A 25,710-nucleotide genomic window follows, 5' to 3' on the forward strand; every position below is an offset into this window, starting at 1 on the left:
GTACAACTCAAGTTACATTGGTCATATGATGATAATGCAAATATTTTTGTGTTCCTTACATGTCAGCGGTCATGTGCATGTCGACACTGTCATGTACTTTTTTCTTGGGGGGAGGGTGGGGAAACCAATTTTTTTTCCCGAAATTTTGGAATTTTGAGAGTTAGCCCCCTCCCCCCCCACCACATATATGCTGAATTTGCATAAATTTCATATAGTCTGAATCTCTGGTTCATTCCACGTACAACGGTATATCACTCATCTCTCTAGGGCAATTAGTCTCCGATCTACACTCATTTAATTGAAACTGCATTTTGCTCAAAATTGGCTCGGTACCGAGAGGCTTACATGTGAAAATGGCTTTGGGCGCCAAAAGGTTAATGTTGATGTTTCAGTCAAGTTTGCAGTGTCACTCCCACATAATCAAACAGTGAATTAACAATTCTCATCATTGAGATAGGGCCTCTCCCGATGGCGCAGTGGTACCGTCGTCACCTTGTAATCAAGGGATCCCAGTTTCGATACCGGGGGGAGGCATATAGTGGTTCGGATCCCACTTTAAACTGTAGGTTCAGTCTCGAATAGCCTTACTGTGCATAAAGTGGACTTAAAACACCAAATCAACCAATCATCATTGAGATACAGTGGAACCCCAAGCTTACATTTTCGTGCATTATACATTCACTCTTGTATATTTTCCTTCATAAAAATATCTAAAATAAATGTAAAATTTTCCTGTTTTTTCTTGCATTTGAAGTTTGAAACGTAAAATTGAGGTTTCACTGTATTAACCAGTACATATTCATTCAAATTTTTAGTCTGATCATATGTTACCTAACCCAATAAAATTGCAGCTGATCTGCTCATGTTTTTTAAATACAGTGGAACCCCGATTTTACATTTTCCAGCATTAGACATTCCATTATACATTCAATCTTGATGGTCCAACATAGTTAATAAACGTTTAATAAATTTTCCTAGATTTTACATTTTCCCTTTAGTTTTTATAGCCTGGCTCCCTGAAAAACGTAAAATCGAAGTTCCACTGTACCTTATTTGTCCTGCAAAAGCATGTACCTTCACATTTTTTTCAAGAAGGATATGTTTATAAATAGAAACAACAATAGATACTGTAGTCTTCTTGTTTCTAAAAAAATCATTACAAAATATATGTACATTTACAATTACAGTGGGCACCGCTGTTACATTTCAATCAATTCACATGTATTTCTTTTTGTGGACATGTCACATGAATAAAACCCATTCATCTCCTGAATCCACCACCCCCTCTTCCACCGCCTCTTCCGCCACCTCCTCTTCCTCTACCAAATCCTCCTCCTCCCCCTCTTCCTCTACCAAATCCTCCTCCTCCCCGACCCCTTCCCCCACGACCTCGTCCACCTCCACGGCCACCTCGACCTCCTCCTCTCTTCTGGACCTCACCAGGTGGTACGGGAAGGAACCGTTTTAGAGGCAGAAGCTTTGCTGGATCAATATATATCTGAAATAAAGCAAAAAAATAATTATATACCTTTTATCACACTTGAAGCCTAAGTTTCGTGTTTTCAATTCTCATGCTATATTATTCAAGAGGAGAAAGAAAAACTTACGTCTACATTAAACTTTAGTCTGCCGCGTGGGTCTGACGAAAGTAAGCCCAGTGTCGCAGAGGCTTTTGAGCACGATATTTAAATTTGTATACTTATTGGAGAAAAATTGTAATAACTCTGGCACTATGGGACTAATCTACTTCGGATAACTTTTGTTTTGCAGCTAGGACATCAGCGCATGCAACCGTGTACAATTTGGAACCCCCAACCCCAGGGGCCGCAACCCCTAAATGTCAAGGAAAAACATAAAAATGTGGAGTTTGCCCCCTCTTTCTTCGGTATTTTGGGAAGATCACATGAACTTTTGCCTTTTTTTCAATGAATGGACCTTTCGCAATAGAATGAAACTTGTTTCATGTTTGTGGGTGCAATACAATTTGAATAATAAGCCAAAATGTAAAACTGTTTTTTTTTTGTATTTTTTTTTAATAGCCAATTTGATATTACTCATAAAATTGTTATAACTCTCACATTATGGGTCCAATCAACTTCGGATAACTTTTGTTACAAAGCTAAGACATCAGGGCATGCAACCGTGTACAATTCAGAACCCCCAACCGAGGGGGGGTTTCAGGCGGGAGACACAACCCCCAAATTTCAATGAGAAAAGAAAGAAAATCTGGAGTTTGCCCCCTCTTCTCCGGCTATTTTTGAGAAGAAGATGCGAACTGACCCCACCCCCCACCCCTTAGCGAGACCTCCTGTTGCAAGCAAGCTCCCAAACTTCAAGAACACAGACGACTCTGTGTGTCACATTCGGCATTCTTAGCTGGAAGGAAAACAGCGTCATAAATAGCAAGCATTTATGGGTTCTCTTGTCAACTCAGGATTCGAACACGTCACGTGGGCTTGTTGGAAGGGAGAAAGTTTGGATGACATGATGGCAAAACTTGTTCGGAAAACGACTGTCAGTGTTTCCACCCCAATATAAAAATATAAGTCTGGCAAACCCTCGATAATTTTATCTAAAGCTGCATGGTTCAAAAATAAACCAAATTACGACACTTATTTTTTTTGGTTTAAATTTAAACCAAATTTCAACAAAAGGTTAAAAATGGTATGAGAAAATGGAGAAAGAACAGGTAGTTTAGCACAAGCTATCAAAAATCTCAGGTTATGTTTATTATAACAAAGCTGACCTGATATCAATATACCACTACTGGTTAATCTCAGTTGCATTGGTATTAGAAAGTATATTGTTTGAAATTGACACACCACATAGGCCAATACTTTTTCTGAAATCAGGGTATTTTACCATTTAAATATTCTAGAAATTATGCACAATTGTCAATAATACAAGCTTGTAATCATGGTAGCTATTTTAATATTCTGATTTCTAAAAAAATGGTAGATTGATTTAATTCTAAAGGGGACTTCATTGAAAATTTAAGTTTTTTTCAGGTCGAGGATCATGATGATTAAGTACTACATTTCCTTTCAGTTAAAGAAGAAAACCCAAATTTTCACTTCTTTACTATATTTTGGATTACTCCTCATTTTCTATATTTTATCAGTTTTTTATTGTATTTTTGTAAGATTTCTAAACTGCACTATGCTCTTTCACAGTAGTTTCAGGCATTTCGGTCTAATCTGCTTCTAAAATTCTACAATAGAGCAGAGATCATCTTGGTGCCTAACACAGAGTGAAGAAAGCATCAAAGGCAATGTTGTGGGTGTGAACATCTCAAGTAAAAAATAACAAAGGAGCAGACTGGTGCATCTTTCAGATGATTTGCATGTTGGTCTGCAACCATGAGGTAAGTTGACAAAATCTGTAGAATGCACCACGTGCAGACTTCACACACTATCCCTTGATTGTTCTGCCACATATGATGGTGATAATTCAAATGTGTGTCGTCAGTCACAAAAGGTTAATGTAGGATATGAATATCATAGCAGGAATTAAACATGGGACTCCTTGATTGCAAGCCTATGCTGTCAGGCCACATCTTTATGTATTTACACAATATATAGGCAACATACCTTTTGACTCTTTTGAAAAGACTTTGCTTTGACGTCGTCACTCAATTTCACAGACACGCAGTAGTCTCGAAGGTTTCCAAATATTTCATCAATCTTTCCAATCTGCTCCTTGTTCTCCAGATATATAGGTGCATTGAAGTAAGGAACGTCCTCAATGACTACCTTGCAGACTATGTCATCTTGGCATGTATGTGTAAAATAGCCCAGTTCCATCACCTGCAACATCATGAATACAAAAGTTAAAATATAATGTGAAAATCAAAAAACATTGTTGAACATGCACACAGTTAAACATAACAAAACTGAGGGAGGATGCAATTTTAAACAAAATACTCTTGCAAACTTTACTCATATGAAGGGTGACATAAAATTCTTGCATTTTTCCAGGAAATTTTAAGATTAAATTCATGCTTTATACTAAAAACCTAGTTGTAGGCGTTAACTGCACTTGATGCTCAAGAGAGTCTGGTTCATTGTACATTGTTATAATTAAATGAAAATAAAAGTACAAAAGCATTTTGTATGGATCCTATCGTCAAGGAGCTAGTTCAAGAAAAAAAAAAAATATATATATATATATATATATTTTCTTTCTCAAATTTTGGTTTCTCCACGATATTTTTTTTTACTCTCAGCTTGATTTCTATTTCGGAAAAGGGATTTTGTATTATTACCTAACTACAAATGCCCAAATTTCTGTTGTTATTTAAGATAGAGGAATGATTTTATGCGCAATGGATTCAACTCAGTGCTTTCACTATAACCCGTTGACAATTTCATTCCATATACAATATTCAGGCTTCGTTTCTATGGAAACCTTTCTAACAAAGGAAAGTTGAATCTCATTTTTAGCCATTGTTTTAGTTTCCATGGAGATGATTTGAAATAAACAATTACCTAACTTCAAAGGCCCTTATCTCTGTTGCTATTTAAATTATAAGAATGATTTCACAGATTTCTGTTTCGGAAAAGGGATTTTGTATTTTGAAACACATTTAAGAAATATACTGAATTTGACTGGATATTAAAGCAATAATGATAACAGAATTATGGAAGTGACAGATTATTTACACAGATATCAGACCCCTACATTTATCAGCACATTGATACAGCATGTTTCAAAAGTAACAGACCTAACTTTCATCGATACCAACTTGAAAAACACAAGCTATGTTTACACAGAGTTCAAGTCTCATCCTTGATCCTTGGCATATTTTTTAATAGTTTACCTTGTCAATTTATTCTAAACAGGAAACTCTGCCTGATGAGTTTGGGAATAGCAGTTACATGGGAAGAGTAAGACAAAAAACATTATTTTAAGGGCATAATATTAGTAGCAATCCAGAATAAGAAACATGGTCCTTTTATTATTTTACTTCAGTTCACATGCAAAGAGAAAACCTACTTTAACTAAACTTATGGTTGTGCCAAATTATTCAAGTACTTTCAATAGTATCATGTATGAAAAATTACATTTTAATATCTAAAGTAAGTAAGAATCATTTGTTGAAATGTTTTTCATTAACTCCTGAGCTCTATTTATTACCAATCTGTCCTCCATAATGATGATCAAAAAAATAGCGAAATGTTGTAGGATGTTCTTTAATAACCATTATTGACACTACGTTAAAGTCTAGAAGCCAATCAAAGTAAGCATGTGGCACATAGCGTATACCAGGTGTGCAGGTTAATAATTCTTAATTGATCTGAAAGAAAACAAGTGTATCTGGGGAGAAAGGTAACAAATGCTTTATTCAAAGTATGCGCCATCGCTAGCTATACATTGTGCCCATTTGTCCATCAAATTGTGGATGCCCTTCCAGAAAAATCGTTCACATTTTGAGGTGATCCAGTCAGCAAGCCATTGTTTGACATCTTCGTAATTGTTGAAGTGTTGCTGGGAAAGTAAGTGAGACATCGATGAAAACAAGTGATAGTCCGAAGGGGCTAAGTCTGGTGAGTATGGCAGGTGGGGCAAGAATTCCCAGTCAAGTGCAGAAATGGTGTGTCTGACGCCTTTCGCTGTGTGTGATGAGGCGTTGTCGTGCTGCAAAATCACTTTTCCGTGTCTTGTCACCCAATCTGGGTGCTTTTCGATCAATGCATGGTTCAAATTGATGAGGTGTTGACGGTAGCGAACGGCATTCACTGTTTCACCTGGTTTCAGAAGCTCATTGTACACCACACCCTTCTGATCCCACCAAATGCACAGTATGGTCTTCCTTCCAAAGCGATTTGGTTTTGCGGTCGATGTTGAAGGTTGTCCTGGGTCAACCCATGACTTTTTGCATTTTGGGTTCTCGAAGTAGATCCATTTTTCGTCCCCAGTCACTATCCGATGCAAGAAAGACTTTCTTTCATGTCGAAGAAAGCAACACTTCACACCATTTTTCGCTTTTCCATTTGTCGTTCAGATGATGTGGGACCCATTTTCCTGCTTTCTGGATCTTTCCCATGGAATGAAGACGATCAGATATGGCTTGGCGACCAACATTTAACTTCTCTGCCAGTTGTTGTTGCGTTTGTGTATCGTCTTCGTCCAACAGTGCTTGCAATTCGGCATCTTGGATTTTTTTTCGGCTGGCCCGGGTGATCTTTGTCTTTCAAGTCAAAATCACCACTTTTGAATCGTCGAAACCAACGCACACACGTGTCTTGCTTTAGGACACTGTCACCGTATGCTTCCACAAGGATATGATGGGTTTCACTCGCGTTTTTCTTTTGATTGAACAAGAAAAGCAGGACGTGCTGCACATGCTCCTTATTTGGTTTGAAGGTCAACATGTTTCCCACACAAACCCAATATCACGATCACTCGCACTCGGTTGCACATCCACGGCATTTTGACAGGTACTGTCCTGGCAACACACTGACGTAACAGTTGAGACTGTGCACCAACCCTTGCTTCCAGCGCCGAAATTAAGAATTATTAACCGGCACACCTGGTATTAACGCATTCTCTGAAATGACCGAAGTTGAACATACCTCTTCTGGAGGGCCTTGATCTTGATAGCCCCTATTGAATCCACCACCTCTTCCTCCTCGGAAACCTCCTCCACCTAAGAAAGAAATTTAACTTGAATCTTCTGTATAATAGAAGGAAATTTGTAGGCAGTGGTGCTAAATTCTCAAGTATGAATAGTTACAAATTAGGGCTCAGCAATATGATTTTTAGGTCCCCGAGATATATTCCGGGGTCTGTAAACTGCAACTGTTTAAATATTCTGATTGTCTTGTACATGAAATTATTTATTTATTTATTTATTTACCACAGAATTCCAAATGGCTTTGGCCATTTTATATTGGAATATAATAACAATGGAAATAACAAAAATAACAATGGAAGTAACAATAAATAATAATAACAAACTAAAATAAATAATTTTTCCCTTCTTACTTCACGTTTGTGCATACATACATATGAGAAAAAGTGGAATTACATGTTGATACACAGTAGCTTTTTAAAACGTGACTGGTTTTCAAAAATATCAACTTGGTTTGGTAGAGTGTTGTATTGGCCGGGTAGTCTGTGGAAGAAAGAACGCTGTATTAGGCTTAATCTGGGTTTCTGATATGTGAAAAGCTGAGAGCTCCTTGTGGTACGGGACGGTACTCGAAAGTGAATTTCTTGAAGGCGATCACTTCTTATGTTCCCATTGGTTATTTTATGGAGGAAAATATGGTCTGCAAGTATGTGTCTATCATGAGGGATATGGATATTTAGCATTTTCAGAAGTATGGACTTTTGTAAATGTTTTGTGGATGGAATTCGGTGACGAACAATGGCCAGGAAGAAATTTAGAACAGAATTTAGTCTATCTAATTTTGAGGGGCATGCCCTAGACCAGATTGGAGAACAGTATTCAAGTTTAGGTAAAACGAAAGATTTGTAAAAAATGCCGAGAGCAGACATGTTGTTTATTTCAGTAAAACGATAGAGGAGACCCAGCATGTGCATGTAACCCTTAGTGACTGCAGAGATGTGGTCAGAAAAGGAGAGTTTCTCATCAAATATGACGGCTAAGTCCTTCTGTACGGCAACACTTTGAACGCAATTGTTTTCTATGAAATATTGCATATTAAATGTATTTTTCTTTAAGGAGAAGATCATGGTGGTACATTTCTGAGGATTAAGTTTCAGGTTCCATATTTCACACCACTTTATTAGGGAATCTAAGTTCTTTTGCAAAAGTGCCATGTCATTTAAATTTGATATTTTACTGTATATTTTGCAATCATCGGCGAACAAAAGACGATTTTTACAAGAGTCAGAAAGATATTCTGGAAGATCATCAAGATAGAGGATGAAGAGAAGAGGTCCAAGAACACTGCCTTGGGGAACACCAGAAGATACACCTCGATATGAAGAAGAGGTTCCGGAAAGAACAACCTTTTGTTGTCTGTTTCGGAGATAGTGTTTGAGCAGAGAGAGAAATTTCCCATGAATATTAAAACGATGAGATAATTTATGTAAGAGGTAGTTGTGGTTTATAGAGTCGAAGGCTTCGGAGAAATCAAGATATATTACATCCAGTTGAGAGTTTTCAGATACACGGTTGATATCGTCAGATAATACGATGCTCAAGTTAGTTAAGCAGGAGCTGCCGGGTAAGAAGCTGTGCTGTGCTGTATTTATATATGGAGAAGTGAATTTGTAAAGTCGGTCCTTTATTATTTTTTCACAGGCGATAGAAAGTGGTGATAACAGGGAAATGGGTCTATAAGAAGCAACAGCATCCTTGTCCCAAGATTTAAGTATATAACGGTACCACATTAGCCTTTTTCCATGAATCCGGGAATGTTTCCTCATTGAAACACCTGTTTAGTAAAATAGAGAAGGGAATAGCGAGAGAAGAAGCAGTGTTTTTGCGGAAAATAGAAGGGATTTCGTCAGGACCATTTGCGCGATTTTCAGGCAACGAAGATAGGATGCTTAGAACTTCTCCCGGAGACGTGGAGAGAGATGGTAGAGAGTGACAGCAAACTGAAGTGAGATTAGGAAGAGAACAAGCCGGTGTATTGACACTATATTTTTAGAGAAAAAGGAGTTAAAGAGATCAGCTCTGTCAGAGCCCTCTGCGTGTGCTGAGTCATGCTTTACTTCGAAAGGTATTCGGGAATTTTTCCTCCTAGAGTTGATGAGTGACCAAAAACGTATGGGATTTGATTTGATGTTGTTTGTGATAGCGCCGATGTATTCACTATATTTAATTTTCTGCAGTTTTTTACAGTGGCGTCTTAAATTGGTGAAGGTTTTTCGAGTGTGCTTGTTAGGAAATTGTTTCCAGAGATCCCATGCCTTTTTTTGGTTTCCCAGGGCAAGTAAGAGTTCAGAGTCGAACCAAGAAGGGAACTTGCATGATTTAGAATATTTTAAAATATAGCCCTGGCATATATTATAATTCCATTGGAATACTATAATGTAAAAGGTATATCTCGATGGGCTAACCACTAAAAAGCAGACTACAGTAGTGAGTCGCCAGAGAAACCATGTCGTCATCCTGAAAGCTCACCACCAGGGCTACCCACAGGCCGCAGGCTGCGACATCAAAATTTTGGGGGGGATTATTTCCCTTCAAATAATATAAAATTCAACATTTATATATTTTTCCAAACTATATGTAAGAATTTTACACCTTAAATGCAGCATATTTAATCCATTAGATGCAGAAAAGGAAATGTTTATGCGTATTATCGAAGGTAGGTGGTGGAGAAATATCCACCTCCAAAATATTAGGCCTTATATTACATGCAGGTTCTTGGGGGGGATACTGAATTAAACATTGGGGGGGGGGGGATATCCAATTCTTGTGTATTACTATTGTCTTAGACTGAAATTGTGTGGAGACTGAGAATTAATTTTTTGGAGGAGGCAATATCAACAGTACGTCTAAATTTGGCTTGGAAATTATGGTGGTAGGATTGAGTATTAAATTTAAAGGGGGAGATAGGAAGCTTTTGATAAAGTGTTAAATAATGTGTTGCAAGAATGTGTGTTTGTTTGGCACTTTACTGAGGGATTGTGAAGTTTTATACTATAGGTGCATAACAAGCAATATTCACTAATGACATCGCTTAATGCTTAGGGTTGGTATAACTAACTAACTCTCTAGCCTTCTTAAACCTGAAGGTTCATGGCTGCAGCAACACAGGCCTTCCATCTGTCCCTATCCTGAGCAAGATCTATCTATATATTCTTTTCCATCCCTACAGATTTCCTTTAGGTCCATCTCAACGTTATCCCTCCATCTTCGTCTTGGCCTTCCTACAGGTCTCTTACCATCAGGTTCCCTAACAAGAATCCTGTAAACTCGTCTTTCCTCTCCCATTCGTGCCACATGGCCTGGTATAGTGTTGGTATACTGCTTAATTTAGAGCAGGTGCATCATTTGAAACAAAAATATATATCGAATCCACATTTCTAACTTCTTGTCATAGGAAAATTTCACTTTAACAAGTGAAATTTGCACTCAAGATAAAATCCACGTAATTATTGTTATGGGTTACTAATATAATTATATTTATCCCAAGAAAATGGGAGTTGGGGTGAGTTCTTTGAAACAGGAACTGCATTATATTATCGTCCTGAGCTTTACTTTGTGGGGATTACTATATAATTTGGGATGGACGCATGAAATGATTTTTGGGGGGATTGCACCATTCGCCTTGAGGGGATGGGCACACCTGCTCACCACACCACTGTTGAAAGTGTTACAGCTGTTATATGTTATGGTTTTCTCCTGTTACTGGTGCTTTGCAGTTCAAAACAGAATGTGTCTGCTACATGCAAAGTTTGTTTGTTGTAGTGTTAATGTTTGTAGTGCTTCTAGATTTTCAGCATGGAAGAGCTTTAAGTTCAGATGGGAAGGAGAAGGTGGTGTATGTTCAGACAGAAGATGCACCATGTGAAGAATCCTTGCAATACAGAAAGTGCTTCTGCGGTGAAGCAAACAAAATGGTTGTATCAGCAAGTGTCTAGGTGACTCAGCACAGTGTGGCAGGAAGCTGGTAGAGTTATGCCTTTTGCCAAATACAATTTATAACTACTCTGAGCTGCTTTAAGATGATATAATGTCAGCTATGATCTTGAATCAGTTTATCACTGGAAGTTATTGATCTGAGAGAGTGGGTCTCTCTTCATACAGCACACATGTCTAAAGTTTACTTTCTACATATGTTTTTAACAAGAAACAAGAAACAGCCCTAAGATAACTGCCCTCTCACCAGCACCACTTCACGCACATTGGATCTTACCAAAGCAAATATCTGTATAATTTACCGGTACCAGTTTCATAGATCGGAGACACATTAAAATCAGATATTTTGGGTTTCGCATGGTTCGTATTTACCAATTGTGTATTGCAGAACATAGTTCAAGGTGACATTATGCTATTTACACGAAAACAAACACAATTTTTCACATAGAGAGTAATTTTTGTTATTCCCTTTTTTTGCTTCCTTAACACACAATATGGCAGGCAAAACTTGACTACCGTAGTGGGTAAGCAGTGTTTCCAACCTTCCTCACCTAAAAATACCTACTATCATGTTCGTCATGTGTGCAAATTGTACATTATGCACAGGTAGCTGACTGATAGCCCCACGAACCATTCTGATAAGGTCGGGTTAGGTTTGGTTAGGCAAGCAGTTAAAAAAAAAGGTGGTTGGAAACACTGACAGGGGGTTATGTCATCAAACGTTTGCAGCATCCAGTCCACGTAGGGAAAGCAATGGCAATTGTGCGCCGGTGAGATATTCTCTTGAAAAATACATGATTTCCCAGTCAAATAGATTCCACGATGAAAGAAAATACCTCGACGAACGTTGGGAACCTTAGAGAAACTCATTTCCATAAGTAGTTTCTTCTGTAAAAATGAAGAAATGTGTCTCCGATATATGAAACCAATTTACCCTCACTGAGACTAAGACCCAATAGATTAATACGCAGGCAGTTTTATAAACAAACTGTGAGAAAGAAACAAGTGACTTTAGGATGTAAGTAATCATACGTACCACGTCCACCTCCTCTGAAACCCCTGCCGCCACCACCACCTCCTCTAAAATCCCTGCCACCGCCACTTCTCCTGTCATAGCCACCGCCGCTGCCACCACCACCACTTCTTCTGTCATAGCCACCGCCTCCATAAGACATCCTGCAGGTCTTTTCTAGAAAGAGAAAACTGTAAATATGCCAGATGAAATATGAATGATGGCAATTCCTTAAAACAAATTCTGCACTTAATCACGAGGATTGTGTGTAAGCACTATTTGAAGCACACTTCTGTGCACACAAAAGATGTATTTTTTTCAGGCAAGAATCAATTTATGTAGGCATCTGTGGCAGAATCATCAACATAATGTGCTATGTAGCTAGATATTCCAGTTTCGAATCATGGTCAAGGCAAGGACGTACAATTGTGTTTGTCCCATCATCCACTTCATCACATTCCCATCGTCCCATCTACAAAGAGGTAGAAAAGCAGCACAAAATAAACAAAATAGAATGTATTGGAAAACATAGGATTAACATGAGTGTCGGTTGTTGACCACACTGATGTTATGTCAGTGAGGCAGTTGTGCTTCATTATCTTCTGGTGCTGTGCCTATCGTATGGGTGAAGCTCGAAAGCGTGATTACAAGGCTGAGATGTCAGATTCTTTCACTGTTTTTCAAATCTAAAAATTGGAGTGTTATATGTGATGCTAATATTGATTTTAACATTTGTAAAATGTGTGCTATTTGAAAGGTTTTGTCCCTGCAGCTACTCCAAATAAACCAAACCAAGACTAAATACATGTTCTCAGCGCGAAATATGGAATTCAGGGAAGGCCAACATGTACAACTTAATGGAGGCACCTATGAAAAATGCAAAAGTTTTAAATATCTTGGAACATTAGTTACCATGGATAATAATATTAAGGAGGAAATAAAAGCAAGAATTGCAGCTGGTAATCGAAGCTATTTCTCACTGTTAAGAACACTGTTAAGAATTTTCAAATCTCGCAGCCTGAGTAGAAATTTGAAAATCAAAGTATATCAGCTAGTCGTAAAGCCAGTGGTGACATATGGAGCAGAGACATGGACTTTGGTGCAAGCAGATGAAGAACTTTTGCGAAGATGGGAAAGAAGGATACTGAGGAAAATATACGGGCCAGTAAATGAGAATGGATAATGGCGAATAAGGAGAAACGATGAAATTAGAGCACTCTACAAAAAAAACAGATATAGAGTCCGATATAAGAGGTATGAGACTGAGGTGGCTAGGACATGTGGAAAGAATGCCTGAAGACAGTGGTTAAGAAGGTCTATAAAGGGACACCATGAGGGAGAAGATTAAGAGGAAGGCCAAGGAAAAGATGGTTGGAGGACGTTGAGGAGGACCTTAGGAGGATGGGAGTAAGACGGTGGAGAAGTCGAGCAGAAAACAGAAGAGAATGGGCTATCATTGTGAGAGAGGCCAAGGCCCTTTAGGGGCTGTAGCAGCCAAGGAGTAAGTAAGTTGTCCCTGCGGCTATATAGCGGAAAGTGCATAATTTCAAGATACGCAAATTTGTGAAATGATTTTATTGCATATGACGGATTTGAAAAAAATAAAAAAATTGCGACTTAAAGGTATTTGTAATATTACCGTTGAATGAGTGTTCGGGTTGATGTTCATGGTGTTTTTTTCGCTATTCTTCGAATTTGCATGCGTTTTGTATGCGTGGAACGAAATTTGCTTTCTAAAAAATGGTCCAGGTCCATTTGTATCTGGGTTGAAAAGGGCTGGTTTCCGTGTAGACGTCAATTGGAGGAAATGAATGAAATATTTGTTTATTTACAGTGTTTTGCACTATACTGGCATATTATTTATTACCATTATGGGCCAAAGTTCCTTTTGCTTTATTGCGATTTTATCATGCTACGAATGCAATTTTTACATGGTTTCATTTTGATTTACGTCTGTTAACACATACTGCGGAGTTTTAGCGTTTACTAAAGATTTTGTTCAATATATGCTTTTGTGGTTAGGTTAGGTTTGGTTCCCTTAGCATTAAAATAAAGTCCCTAAATGCATTATACTAAGATACCGATTTACAGTAATGGCTCCGATTGTTTTATGATTTCTCCTAGCACAAAGACTAATTATTATAGAATTTTGTAAATCATTGTCACACGAAATTTGAACCTTCCTTAAAGTAATGAGCACTGTCTGGACTCGAAAAAAAGTTGAAAATTACCTTACGCACTTCTCATGGACAAGATATTCTCCATCGACAAGCGACAGTAAATATCGTAGAAGCATGGGAATGAATGTAGAAGTAAATTGGAACCTTAGTATAATGCATTTATGAACTTTTATGTTTATAGTAAGGGAACCAAGCCTAACCTAACCACAAAAGCATATATTGAACAAAATCTTAAGTAATCGCTAAAACTCCGCAGTATGTGTTAACAGACATACATCGGGTAACACTTTACTATACCAGAGACGGATTTCTTCAAATTTACAGGAGAAAGTACTTACGCAAATCATTTTCTGTAGCGTTGTTGATGTTCGGTAATGTAGTTTTGATCTATTTTAATGCGAAAGCATGTGGTTTTCTATGAAAATCTCTTTCCGATGCGCTATTGCTGCTGCCGCCATTTGCTTTCTGCATGAGAGCACAATGTTCCATGTGTTTGATGACGTAAACGCCGTAGTCAGTGTTTCAACCCACGCAGTCTTTTCGCTATTAGATGGCGTGTCATTGTCCGTATATGCTACATTGAACGAAAGGAGTGCTAATGGAACCTAACCTAGTAGGCATACCTCGTCCCCGTGATGGTTCGTGGGGCTATCATGAATTTTTGGGCTAACGTCAATGGTTTTTGGGCTACCCATGGATGGTTTTTGGGGCTAACGTCAATGGTTTAATAATTACTCTTTATGTCAAAAATTGAACTTTTTTCGTCAAAAAATTTCGTGAAGGGTTTTTAATTTTTTTTAAAATTTAGGTATTTTTCAGTGAACAAGGTTGCAACACTGCATGCACACTCCAAATCGACAAAATACTGGCACAACGCTCGATGAACGGGTAAGCTATCTCCATATTGTGTGGAAATAAGGAAGAACAGTAAGTACTCGTTAATGTAAGAAATAGACATTATTTTCGTTAGAAATTCATTATTTCACCTAAATAAATGTTCCGCGGTAAAATTTTCGTATACCCAAAACGTATTTCTTCAATTTTACAGGAGAAAGTACTTACCGAAATGGGTTTATTTATACTTTAGGAAGGTCTTGGAAGTTTGCTTTCACCTCGTTGAAATTTTTTTGCTGATAAATCATGTAATTTTCGACATTAATATCACTCCGATGCACGAAAGTTGTTCCCTTGATGTCCGTCTACTACGTGAACCAAATATTTGCGAGTTTTTCATGACGTAACAACCGGTCAGTGTTTCCAAATGTGCGGTTTTTTAACTGTGTAACAGTTCTAGAACGTAAATAAACGTGAGTTACTGTTCATCATTTCTGATTACGAACTTGCGACAACATGACGTGCACAGGATCAGTGGCGTGCTCAATGTGAGTTTGATGGGAGATATAACCCCCCTTCCCTTTCGCCCAGTATCTCTAAGGCTATTTATGAATGGTTCGTGGGGCTATCCGTCAATGGTTCGTGGGGCTATCCGTGAATGGTTCGTAGGGCTATCCGTGAATGGTTTGTGGGGCTATTTATGAATGGTTCGTGGGGTTTTCGAACCCGACAAAAAAATAATTTTGAAAAACAAATTTAACTATGTTTCCTAACCTAACCTTGCCGTGCATGGTTTGTAGGGCTTATATTTATGAATGGTTCGTGGAGTTTTCGAACCTGGAATAAAATACAAAATCAGTAACACGAAAGTAGGTATTTTTGTATGAAGGAGGTTGCAACTCTGCATAACCACTGATCATGGACTACGCTAGTCAAGATTTCTCCTCCATATCGCGTGCAACGCAAGCGAAAGGGAACAAAATAAAAATACTCGATACTTCGAAAATTGAGATTATTTGCATGCAAAAAACGAAACGCGAAATAGAAGAATCCTTACGAATGCAGAATATGTAAGTATCAATGTGAAAAATACGAAAATAAGGTAATTAGAGACGTTTGGTGGTTACCGAAATTTTAATTAGTAGAGTAGTACCGGGCCGTTTCCTTACCTTATGAGAAATCGTGCTTTATTCCATACAGTAATATTCTTGAAATTCGCGGATTGCAACCCTGCTATTAGGGGCGTGGCTTGTATTTGTGGCTGGAGGAAATGTGGCGTTCTTCACATACGTCCAGGATAAGAGTAATTGAACGTAGGCTGTTCGGGGCTAAATATGTCGCTTACTTCAGATGGTTTCCGCATCTTGAAGATTTCAGACTTCTGAAACATCGAAATCTGTGCATTAATGGAAAAATGTCGCCATTTTCCAGCGTGTACGGTCTGTCACCGGCTCTCATATATACTTTCCTTGCCGCCGGCCGGGAGAGATGATTAGCCTTGCACATAATCGTGATCTAGACTTATAATACCGAACAGGATCAGGTGATATATTATTTATTTACAATGAAATGTAGGTTAATATTTAAGTTCTGCTCTGGTTGATGTTACATGAATACCTGGTATATATATTTTTTTAAAAATTGTACAACACGTGGTGCTGCTCCACGTAATAATGAAAAATGTGAAACCAAAATACAAAACTGTCCAGGGGTGGACTAATTTACGAATGTAGAAAATTAAAATCAATTAACAAACAAATTTTGTCACGCATACAAAGAAATGAATATTTTTTTCAAAATATACACTTACGTACTTTCTACCCGGTGGTGTTGACGCTTTTCGGCTTGAGTTTCTTTTGTTTATCGTACAATGTATAGTTGCCAGATCTGTTGATTTCCTGAGCCTGACAAAAACGATCACTTGAGGGGAAAATGGTGTGCATAAATCGACATTTTTTTTACCGTTTCGGGATTTTAAAAAATTTCCCGTGCCATTCCCATTCCGACCAAAAAAAATTGGTCCCGCACACCCCTGTAAAAGACAGCTAAAAATTTGTATGAAAACGGAAAATATTTCCACTGATTAAAGGGAAAACGAATTCCGTGGTTGTGCAACACTTTCCACAGTGGAATGAAATCGTCGTTAGCTCTTGTAAATAAACACAAACTAATAAGGAGCTGAGAATTTTACATTTATTTTACGTTGTACAGTTACAGAATTCGCAATTTGTTATTCAGGGAACTTACAGTATATTCTAATTTTAAGTTAGGAATAATGTACTTTACTTTGTCCGTGGCTTAACGTTCCAACGAAGGATTTGATGGATAACTCTAGAAGTTAGACACTTGAAATTGTTTTAATTACTAATTTATTTTTGATAAATGAATAATGGCTACGTCTATTGTAATCCAGCAAATCAAGAAGAGAAAATATGAAGGAAGGGAAGAAGAGCACGGCCAGAATGAAAAAAGGAGTAAGTATCGAATAATATGTAATTTTCAAATAGGAATAAATAGTACATGTAATTTATGACTCACTTTTGAAGAAAGAACGCCCAAGTTCCTTTTGTTTTATTGTGATTCCATCATGCTCCGAATGCAATTTTTACATGGTTCGATTTCGATGTATGTCTCTTGCAACATACTACGGAGTTTTACTTGTACATTCATTCCCATGCTTATACGATATTTACTGTCGCTTGTCGATGGAGAATATCTTGTCCATGAGAAGTGTGTAAGGTAATTTTCAAGTTGTTTTTTTTAACATAAGTAACATTTTTCGAGTCCAGACAGTGCTCATTACTTTAAGGAAGGTTCAAATTTCGTGTGAGAATGAATTTCAAAATTCTACAATAATTAGTCTTTGTGCTAGGAAAAATGGTAACGATTAGATATACCGGAAACACATTTCTTGAAATTTACAGGAGAAAAGACGAGAAAGTACGGCTCGGGTACCCTTTTCTACACCCTCGATTTTTCGCACATTTCAAATATTCTCGTTCCGAAAATTAGTTCTTCATAAGAAACGATGTTTCTAAATAGCGCAGAAAGTAATTTTTTTAGATCTACATGCTAGGAAACTTACGTTTTTCAATATTTAGATTCCTTGGTAAAATTTTCGTTTCCCCAAAACGTCTTTTTTCAATTTTATAGGAGAAATTACTTACCGAAATGCGTTTATTTATACTTTAGGAAGGTCTTGGAATTTTGTTTTTCCCTCGTTGAATTTTTTTTGGCGGTAAATCATGTAATTTTCGACATTAATTTCATTCCGATGCACGAAAGCTGTTCCCTTGCTGTCCGTCTACTACGTGAACCAAATATTTGCGAGCGTTTCATGACGTAACAACCGGTCAGTGTTTCCAAATACGCGGTTTTGTAACTGTGTAACAGTTATAGAACGTAAATAAACCTGCGTTACTGGTCATCATTTGTCATAACGAACTTGTGACACCATGACGTGCAAAGGATGCGTGGTGAAATTCGATGGGGTTCAAAATCCAGTACAATTTGTACTCAACATGGAATTTTAAGGAGGGATTTGACAATTCCGGGAATTTCTTCATTTTGTTTGAAATTCGGTATACTCACCAATTTTGGCCCCGTAATCACGTATCTGCAGTTAAAATTTGGCGCTCATACGTGGAAATAGCAAAATAATCTCAATTAAGTTCGTATTTCCACACCCTCGATTTCCGAATTTCCCACCGGTTCTGGGCTCCGCCCCTGGGGTAATCGACTTACCGCCCCCAACCGCTATCGCAGCCCCGCCTGTTTCTATAGACTCCCTGTTAAGGGCATGTTAGAAATTGGCCGGATTAACCTGCACCCAAATAAGCGCCAGCAGTTAAAATTTGGCGCTCACACGTGCAAATAGCAAAATAATCTCAATTAAGTTCGTATTTCCACATCCTCGATTTCCGAATTTCCCGACGGTTCCGGGCTCCGCCCCTGGGGTAATCGACTTACCGCCCCCAACCGCTATCGCGGCCCCGCCTGTTTCTATAGACTCCCTGTTAAGGGCATGTTAGAAATTGGCCGGATTAACCTGCACCCAAATAAGCGCCAGCAGTTAAAATTTGGCGCTCACACGTGCAAATAGCAAAATAATCTCAATTAAGTTCGTATTTCCACATCCTCAATTTCCGAATTTCCTGCCGGTTCCGGGCTCCGCCCCTGGGGTAATCGACTTACCGCCCCCAACCCCTATCGCGGCCCCGCCTGTTTCTATAGACTCCCTGTTAAGGGCATGTTAGAAATTGGCCGGATTCACCTGCCCCCAAATCAACGCCAAATTTATACGTGAGCGCCAAATTTTAAGTGCAGATTCGTGATTACGAGGCCCAAATTAGTAACTATCCCAAATTTCAAACAAATTGGATAAATACCCTGCATTTTAACAAGAGATTCATGATTAGGAGGCCAAAATTAGTTAGTATACCGAAAATTAACAAAATTGGAGCCTTTCTCTATATTGTCAATTCGCTCCGAGTAGGTGGGAAAAAAATCCAAAGTTCGTCAGACTTTTTCTTTGACATCAAATGAGAGTACGAGACGTGTATTACCTATTTCACAATCAGTTGCTTTGATTTATTTCAATCACTTATCGCACAACACTCTTGCTTCCTTCCGTTCTGACGTCAGCAGACTCAAGTTTATTTTTAGGCTAAAGGTCTATAAGAAGGTCGCAACACTGCATAACCACTGATCATGGACTACGCTAGTCAAGATTTCTCCGCCATATCGCGTGTAACGCAAGCAAAAGCGAACAAAATAAAAATACTCAATATTTCGAAAATTGAGACTATTTGCCTGCAAAAAACGAAACGCGAAATAGAAGAATCCTTACGAATGCAGAATATGTGAGTATCAATGTGAAAAATACGAAAATAAGGGAATTAGAGACGTTTGGTGGTTACCGAAATTGTAATGATTCCTTATGTAACGTCAAAACGGTTTTGCAGGGATTTGATCATGGCGCATCTTGGATTCATGTCACAGGCGCACGTCTGAACATTTTCTTTTTCTTCTTATCTTGGACTTGTGCAATGGGATAATTTGCAATTTTTTCTTGTTATGTATGACTTGTGCAATGGGATAATTTGCGATTTCAATATATTATTTATGTAATTTATTGGCGGATTGGATATTTGAGACATTGTAATTGTTTTGTGCGACTTTAGACATTGGAATTGATTTGTGTGACATTGAATTAAGACAAAAGGACTAAATATGAGATTGACACACGTTCAACGGATGAAGGACATAGAGGACTTTGTTCGACGAGACATACGGGACATTGTACTTGACTTACAGGGAGATGGTCTGCTGCCCCACGAACCATTGGCGCTAGCCCCACGAACCATTGGCGCTAGGCCCACAAACCATTGGCGCTAGCCCCATGAACCATTGGCGCTAGCCCCACGAACCATTGGCTCTAGCCCCACGAACCATTGACGCTAGCCCCACGAACCATTGGCGCTAGCCCCACGAACCATTGACGCTAGCCCCACGAACCATTGGCGCTAGCCCCACGAACCATTGGCTCTAGCCCCACGAACCATTGGCACGTGGATAGGTTAGTTCAGTTAGGTTGAGATCGATAGTTAAAATTTGGTGTCGTGTTAGTATCACGATCTAGAAATTGGAAATAATTGCGAACCATTTCAAACGACAAAATTTCAACTTTAAACGGCTGTACAGTCGTAAATACTTCTTTCCGCGCTCCAATTTTTTTTATTCACAAATAGGATCAAATAATGTTCATAATGAAAAAAAAAAAAATTCAAAATTCGAGGGTGTAGAATAGGGTACCCGACCCGAAAGTACTTACGGAATTTAGCTCTTGTGGACTTTCGGAACCTGGGAAAAGTGTTTTTTCGAATTGTGCAAGTTATTCGGCCTGTAAATAAGATATTTTTCGACATTCATGTATCTCCGTTGCACGATAGCTCGTGCCACCATTACCGTCGACTACATGAATCAAATGTTCCGTGCGTTCGATTACGTAACCCCTGTCAGTGTAGCAACCACGCGGTAGTTTTACAAGATGACGTGTGAGCGGAATTTTTTTTCCAATTTAATTTTCTGTTTGCCTAACCTAACTGAACCTAACCTAACCTTCCGTGAATGGTTTGTGGATTAAAAACAATCATTTTTCGGTTAATAAGGTAGTTTTACAAGATGATGTGTGAGCATTTTTTTTCTTTTTTTTCCTAATTCAATTTTCTATGTTTGCCTAACCTAACCTTCTGTGAATGGTTTGTGGATCAATTTTCGCTCAAAAACTTCTTGTGAATAGTTTGTGCAGCATTTATCGGTTCATAAGTTTGGAAACACTGCATATCAGCTGACGATAGACAATGTGAGTCAAAATTTGGCCGCCAATTAGCAACGACCATTAAATACTTTTAATGTTAAAAATAACGCTTTTTTCATTGAAAGAAAAAGTAATCCCTAGTTGAAAAAAGTACTACTTTACTATACCGGAGACACCTATCAATGATTTATTTTGCAATTTTTTACATTGCTAACATACTATTCTGCATTTTGGAACATTTCTTTAGGTGAAATAATGAATTGGTAAATTTCTCGTATGGGACAAACGGATTTCTTCAAATTTACAGGAGAAATTAGTTACCGAATGCAGTTTCTTTAGACTTGTGGAAGTTCGGGGAAGTGTTTTCTCGCATCGTTCATTGAATTTTGCCGGTAAATCATCTATTTTTCGATATAAATGTGTGACCGATGCACGAAAGCTCTTGCATCCATTTACTTCCAGGTGGATGTAGCCTGTGTCTGATGACGTAATCCCGGTCAATGTTTCCAAACACGTGTTTTTGTTACTGAAGAAGGTACGTTTCCGCAAATGGTTTGTGGGGCTATGTGTCAATGGTTCGTGGGGCTATGCGTCAATGGTTCGTGGGGCTATGCGAGAATGGTGTGTGGGGCTATGCATATTTTTTTCGAAACCAATTTTTAACTATTGTAACCTATAGTGACCCTACCTAACCTAACCTTACCGGAAATGGTTCGTGGGGCTATGCGTCAATGGTTTGTGGGGCTATGCGTCAATGGTTTGTGGGGCTACGTAGGTATTTTTGGGTGCAGTGGGGTGGAAACACTGCATGCCGAGTACGGTAGTGAAACTGTGACCGCCATTTTGCATGTTACCGAAGGCAAAAAGAAACGAGGAAAACTTACTCGATATGTCGCAAATTGAGCTTATTTCCGTGAAATAAGCGAAATGCCACTTTCAGCAATGTTTCTCAATGCAGAATATGTAAGTACGAATATTCAAATTAAATGAACTAGCAAATTTCAGCCGTTTGTCCGATACGAGAAATTTACCAATGAATTTCTAACGAAAATAATGTATATTTCTTACATTAACAAGTACTTACTGTTGTTCCTATTTCCCACAAACCATCCACGGTTAGCCCCAAAAACCATTGACGTTAGCCCAAAAATTCACGAAAGCCCCACGAACCATCACAGGGACGAAGTATGACTACTAGGTTAGGTTAGGCCTGTTAGGTTAGGTTCGATTAGCACTCCTTTCGTTCAATTTAGCATATACGGACAATACGAGTGTATTGGGCTCTCGTGCAGAAAGCAAATGGCGGCAGCAGCAATACCGCGTCGGAAATAGATTTTCGTAGAAAACCACATGCATTTGCATTAAAATGGATCAAAACTACATTCCCGAACATCAACAACGCTACAGAAAATGATTTGCGTAAGTACTTTCTCCTGTAAATTTGAAGAAATCCGTCTCCGGTATAGTAAAGTGTTACATGTTCCGCTATGCAAATGAGGTAAGTAGAAATGAATTTTATTTCAAAATAAACAAGTTAAATGTGTTTCCGGTATATCTAACTAGTACCAGAGAAATCATAAAACGGCTACACTCTACTTTATGTCCTTATTGGCATTTAGTGGTAATTGATGGGAGTTAACAACACTGCAGGCTCGTCTTTGTGTCCGTGTTGTGAATGTGTGTGGTTTGCTTGTTTGCGTTCTGCGTGGTGATTGCTTCTTTGCGTCCGCGATGCGAGAAGAACAACAGATTCCAGACACTTGTAGATAGTGTAAAATACGTTTATCCCCAGTAATAATTTAGTGCATCATTCAAAACCGTGCTTGCAGACAGCCGGCATCTCTTCGGGTAAGTACCTTTTTCTTTTTAGAGTTTCTGTTCACGATAGCCCCACTAACCATTCACGGGTAGCCCCACAAACCATGCATAGGTAGCCCCACAAACCATTCACGTTAGCTCCAAACACCATGCACAGTTAGCCCCACAAACCATTCACGGGGACGAGGTATGCCTACGAGGTTAGGTTAGGTTCCATTAGCACTCATTTCACCCCTAAATATGTGCTTCATCATTCAAAAAATTTCCTCAATACTTTCAATTACGCATATCCGGACATCATCGGTTGTTATCGATTTTCTCCTCCAGGTAATTTTTCCTCGCTTTGGGATTTACGTTGTTGAATTCCTTATACAATAACCTTTCCAACGATATATGACACGTATATTCCTTAGGAAAAGGATGTAAAGTAGAGTCTTACCCACAAAACAATCTGAACCGTTACCGCAAGCATAGTTTACATTTTTTTTAAAAAAAATTAAAAATACTTGACATGTCATGTTATAGTGAAAACATGGCTAGGTTTGAAACACTGACTACGGGGTTACGTCATCTAACACACAGAACATTGTGCTCTTGTGCAGAAAGGCAACAGCATGACTAACAGAGATTTTCGCAGAAAACAACATGCATTCGCATTAAAATTGATCAAAACTACATTCACGAACTTCCACAATGCTACAGAATACACACATCCGTGTAGCAGGCCAGCCAGGTTGTAGATCATGCACATGCAGTTTAAAATATGGTGGAAAAAGCTCAAAAGCTAGCTTAACCACCTGGTGAAAATTTGGTAGAGTCTATTCTTTCTTTCTAATATTTTTCTCCTTTCAAGAACTTCTGGATTGCTGATCTATGATGAAACATAATTTTTGTTTGTTTCTTCAATTTATTCACTACAGATTGCTCAAAGTTGGAAAGTGTAACAATTTTTGAACATGCAGTGTTTGTACAAGAAAACTGTCTTATCAGTTCAGGTATTATGTGTATGATTATGTAAAACATTGTGTAGTTTAATTAAATATATTTTATATGAGATTAATATATGTGTGCATGTTTGCTGAAAGTAAACGCTTAACATTTTTATGTTTCATCATTTCAGCCACCAAAACAGGAAGAAAGGTTAGACTTTGTCCATACTTGGATACTATCAACAGACAGCTGCTAGACTTTGATTTTGAAAAACTGTGTTCTGTGTCATTGTCAAGAATCAATGTTTACGCTTGCCTGGTGTGTGGGAAATATTTCCAAGGTAAGTTCATGTTTTGTGATTTGATTGATCTAGCCTATAGTAATATATTCTGTGCAGAATATTGGAGAATCTTGCGTTTGATATACGTGACTCCTCTCTTGATTTTTTTCTTTCAGAATGGGACTGTAAAATCTTATTTTTATGGCAATTTTCTCATCATTTCACCAGTTATTCTTTATTGTTTTAAACTGGAGTCAGCTTCATGTTATATTTAATGAGAAACATTGATTTTTTGATGATTTTTAGAAAAAGGCTGTGAACCTTACCGCCTAATCTACCCCCTGTGCAAACATAACCATTAAATTTAACTGCCTAACCTAACAACAATCTTCCACCACTTCCATACACACCGGTGTATGAGAAAATGCCTCCTTTTTTATCAAAAATGTTGAAATGGTGTGCAAAATGTATGAAGGAATTTAGTACACCACAGGGGCGGTCCGTGACTTTTACAGCAAGGGAAGCACATGTCAAAAGAAATTTTAAAAAGCATTATTATTATTATTATTAACGTCTTCTTTATGAATTCTTCTATCACTAGATTCCTGAATTCATCTTCTGCATTTTCACTTCAGTTTTAGCAGCTTCTCAATTACAGTCCTTCGGTATTTCTACATTAATGTGAATTGGGTGAAATGATTAAAAGGATCATTCAGCACTAGCACTAGACATGGGAATTGTTTAAACCAACGAACTTGAACAATTCAAAAAAGCTTTTCTTCAAGTAATACAAAAGTTTTTGTACTTCCATCGAGATATATTCATCAACACTTAGTTCACTTCTGTGACGAGTCATGTCAAATGTTGACCATAACTAAATTTTAAAAATGTAGAATGTGTCTTCAGGAAACCTTTTTTGTGTTCATTTTATCAACTAATTGTAAAAACTTTAATTTCTATTTTTGATTCATTATCTCCAGTTTGCACTTTTGATCTTGTTGCAAGTTTATTCTCATAGTTGCAAATGTTCTCAGGAGAATTTCAGCCTGGATTTGAGTTTGCCGATGACGCTGTGATGTTTAAGTAAATTGTTCATGTCATAGAAACCTGAATTGCTCCACACACCCTTTTCATTTGAAAATAGGTCCTCCCGAATGGTAGAGTGATAACGTTGTCGCCTTGTAATGAAGGGATACAGAGTTTGATACCCTGTGGAGGCAAATAGAGATTGATCCCAATTTAGACTGTAGGTCCAGCCCCAATTATCCTGTCTATGCATGAAGTGGGCTTAGGAGCAGAACTTGTTTGAAAATGGGACCCAAAGCCAACAGTAGTGTTTTAATGCTCTTCTGCAACCACCTATTATTCCACATTAGTCTGGATTAAAATATCAAACACATTTTTTTCTCTATTACACCCGGTATAGCTCGACCACAAGGGAAAAAACCTTCCGTCCAAAGCGTTCGCGCAACTTTCCTGCCGTTATCGGTGTTCGGTGCAGTGTTGCCAGGTAAGATTTGAAAAATTTGGGAGATTGTTCCTTGGGAAACCAGAAGATCTGCTACAAAATCCGTTGATCTAATAGTAGCGGATGAAGGACGTTCTTGGGGGCGGAGGATTATATTTATATTTATATTATATTTAGCGGCATAGTCGTGCACACTGGGGGGGGGGGGTGAAGGCGAGTGGCACGCATTGTTTACGGTGTAAACGTCACAGATACTTTTGTAACAATGGTGCTAAACCCAGCACCCTGTGTTCGGCGAAAAT

The 25,710-nt window shown here is 38.2% G+C and overlaps 2 protein-coding genes across 2 annotated transcripts in view; one reads left to right on the plus strand and one right to left on the minus strand.

Annotated features, from left to right (window-relative positions):
- Positions 1 to 1,129: 1,129 nt before the first annotated feature.
- On the minus strand, positions 1,130 to 16,490 carry Gar1 (Gar1 ribonucleoprotein). Its single transcript, XM_083131800.1, has 5 exons — positions 16,408 to 16,490; positions 11,604 to 11,756; positions 6,576 to 6,649; positions 3,591 to 3,806; positions 1,130 to 1,498 (listed from the first exon to the last, which is right to left on the minus strand). The coding sequence occupies exons 2-5, from the start codon at positions 11,740 to 11,742 to the stop codon at positions 1,262 to 1,264; spliced, it is 666 nt and encodes a 221-aa protein (XP_082987926.1). The 5' UTR covers positions 11,743 to 11,756; positions 16,408 to 16,490; the 3' UTR covers positions 1,130 to 1,261.
- A 199-nt stretch (positions 16,491 to 16,689) lies between these two features.
- Usp39 (ubiquitin specific protease 39) overlaps positions 16,690 to 25,710 on the plus strand; it is a 37,210-nt gene continuing 28,189 nt past the window's right edge. The window contains exons 1-2 of the mRNA XM_083131801.1: positions 16,690 to 17,067; positions 23,851 to 24,000. Of these exons, the coding sequence (XP_082987927.1) occupies positions 16,983 to 17,067; positions 23,851 to 24,000 (235 nt within the window). The 5' untranslated portion in view covers positions 16,690 to 16,982. The remainder of the gene's footprint in view (positions 17,068 to 23,850; positions 24,001 to 25,710) is intronic.

This window comes from Lepisma saccharinum, chromosome 11 (genome assembly GCF_977018435.1).
Source record: "Lepisma saccharinum chromosome 11, izLepSacc3.1, whole genome shotgun sequence".
Taxonomy (NCBI): domain Eukaryota; kingdom Metazoa; phylum Arthropoda; class Insecta; order Zygentoma; family Lepismatidae; genus Lepisma; species Lepisma saccharinum.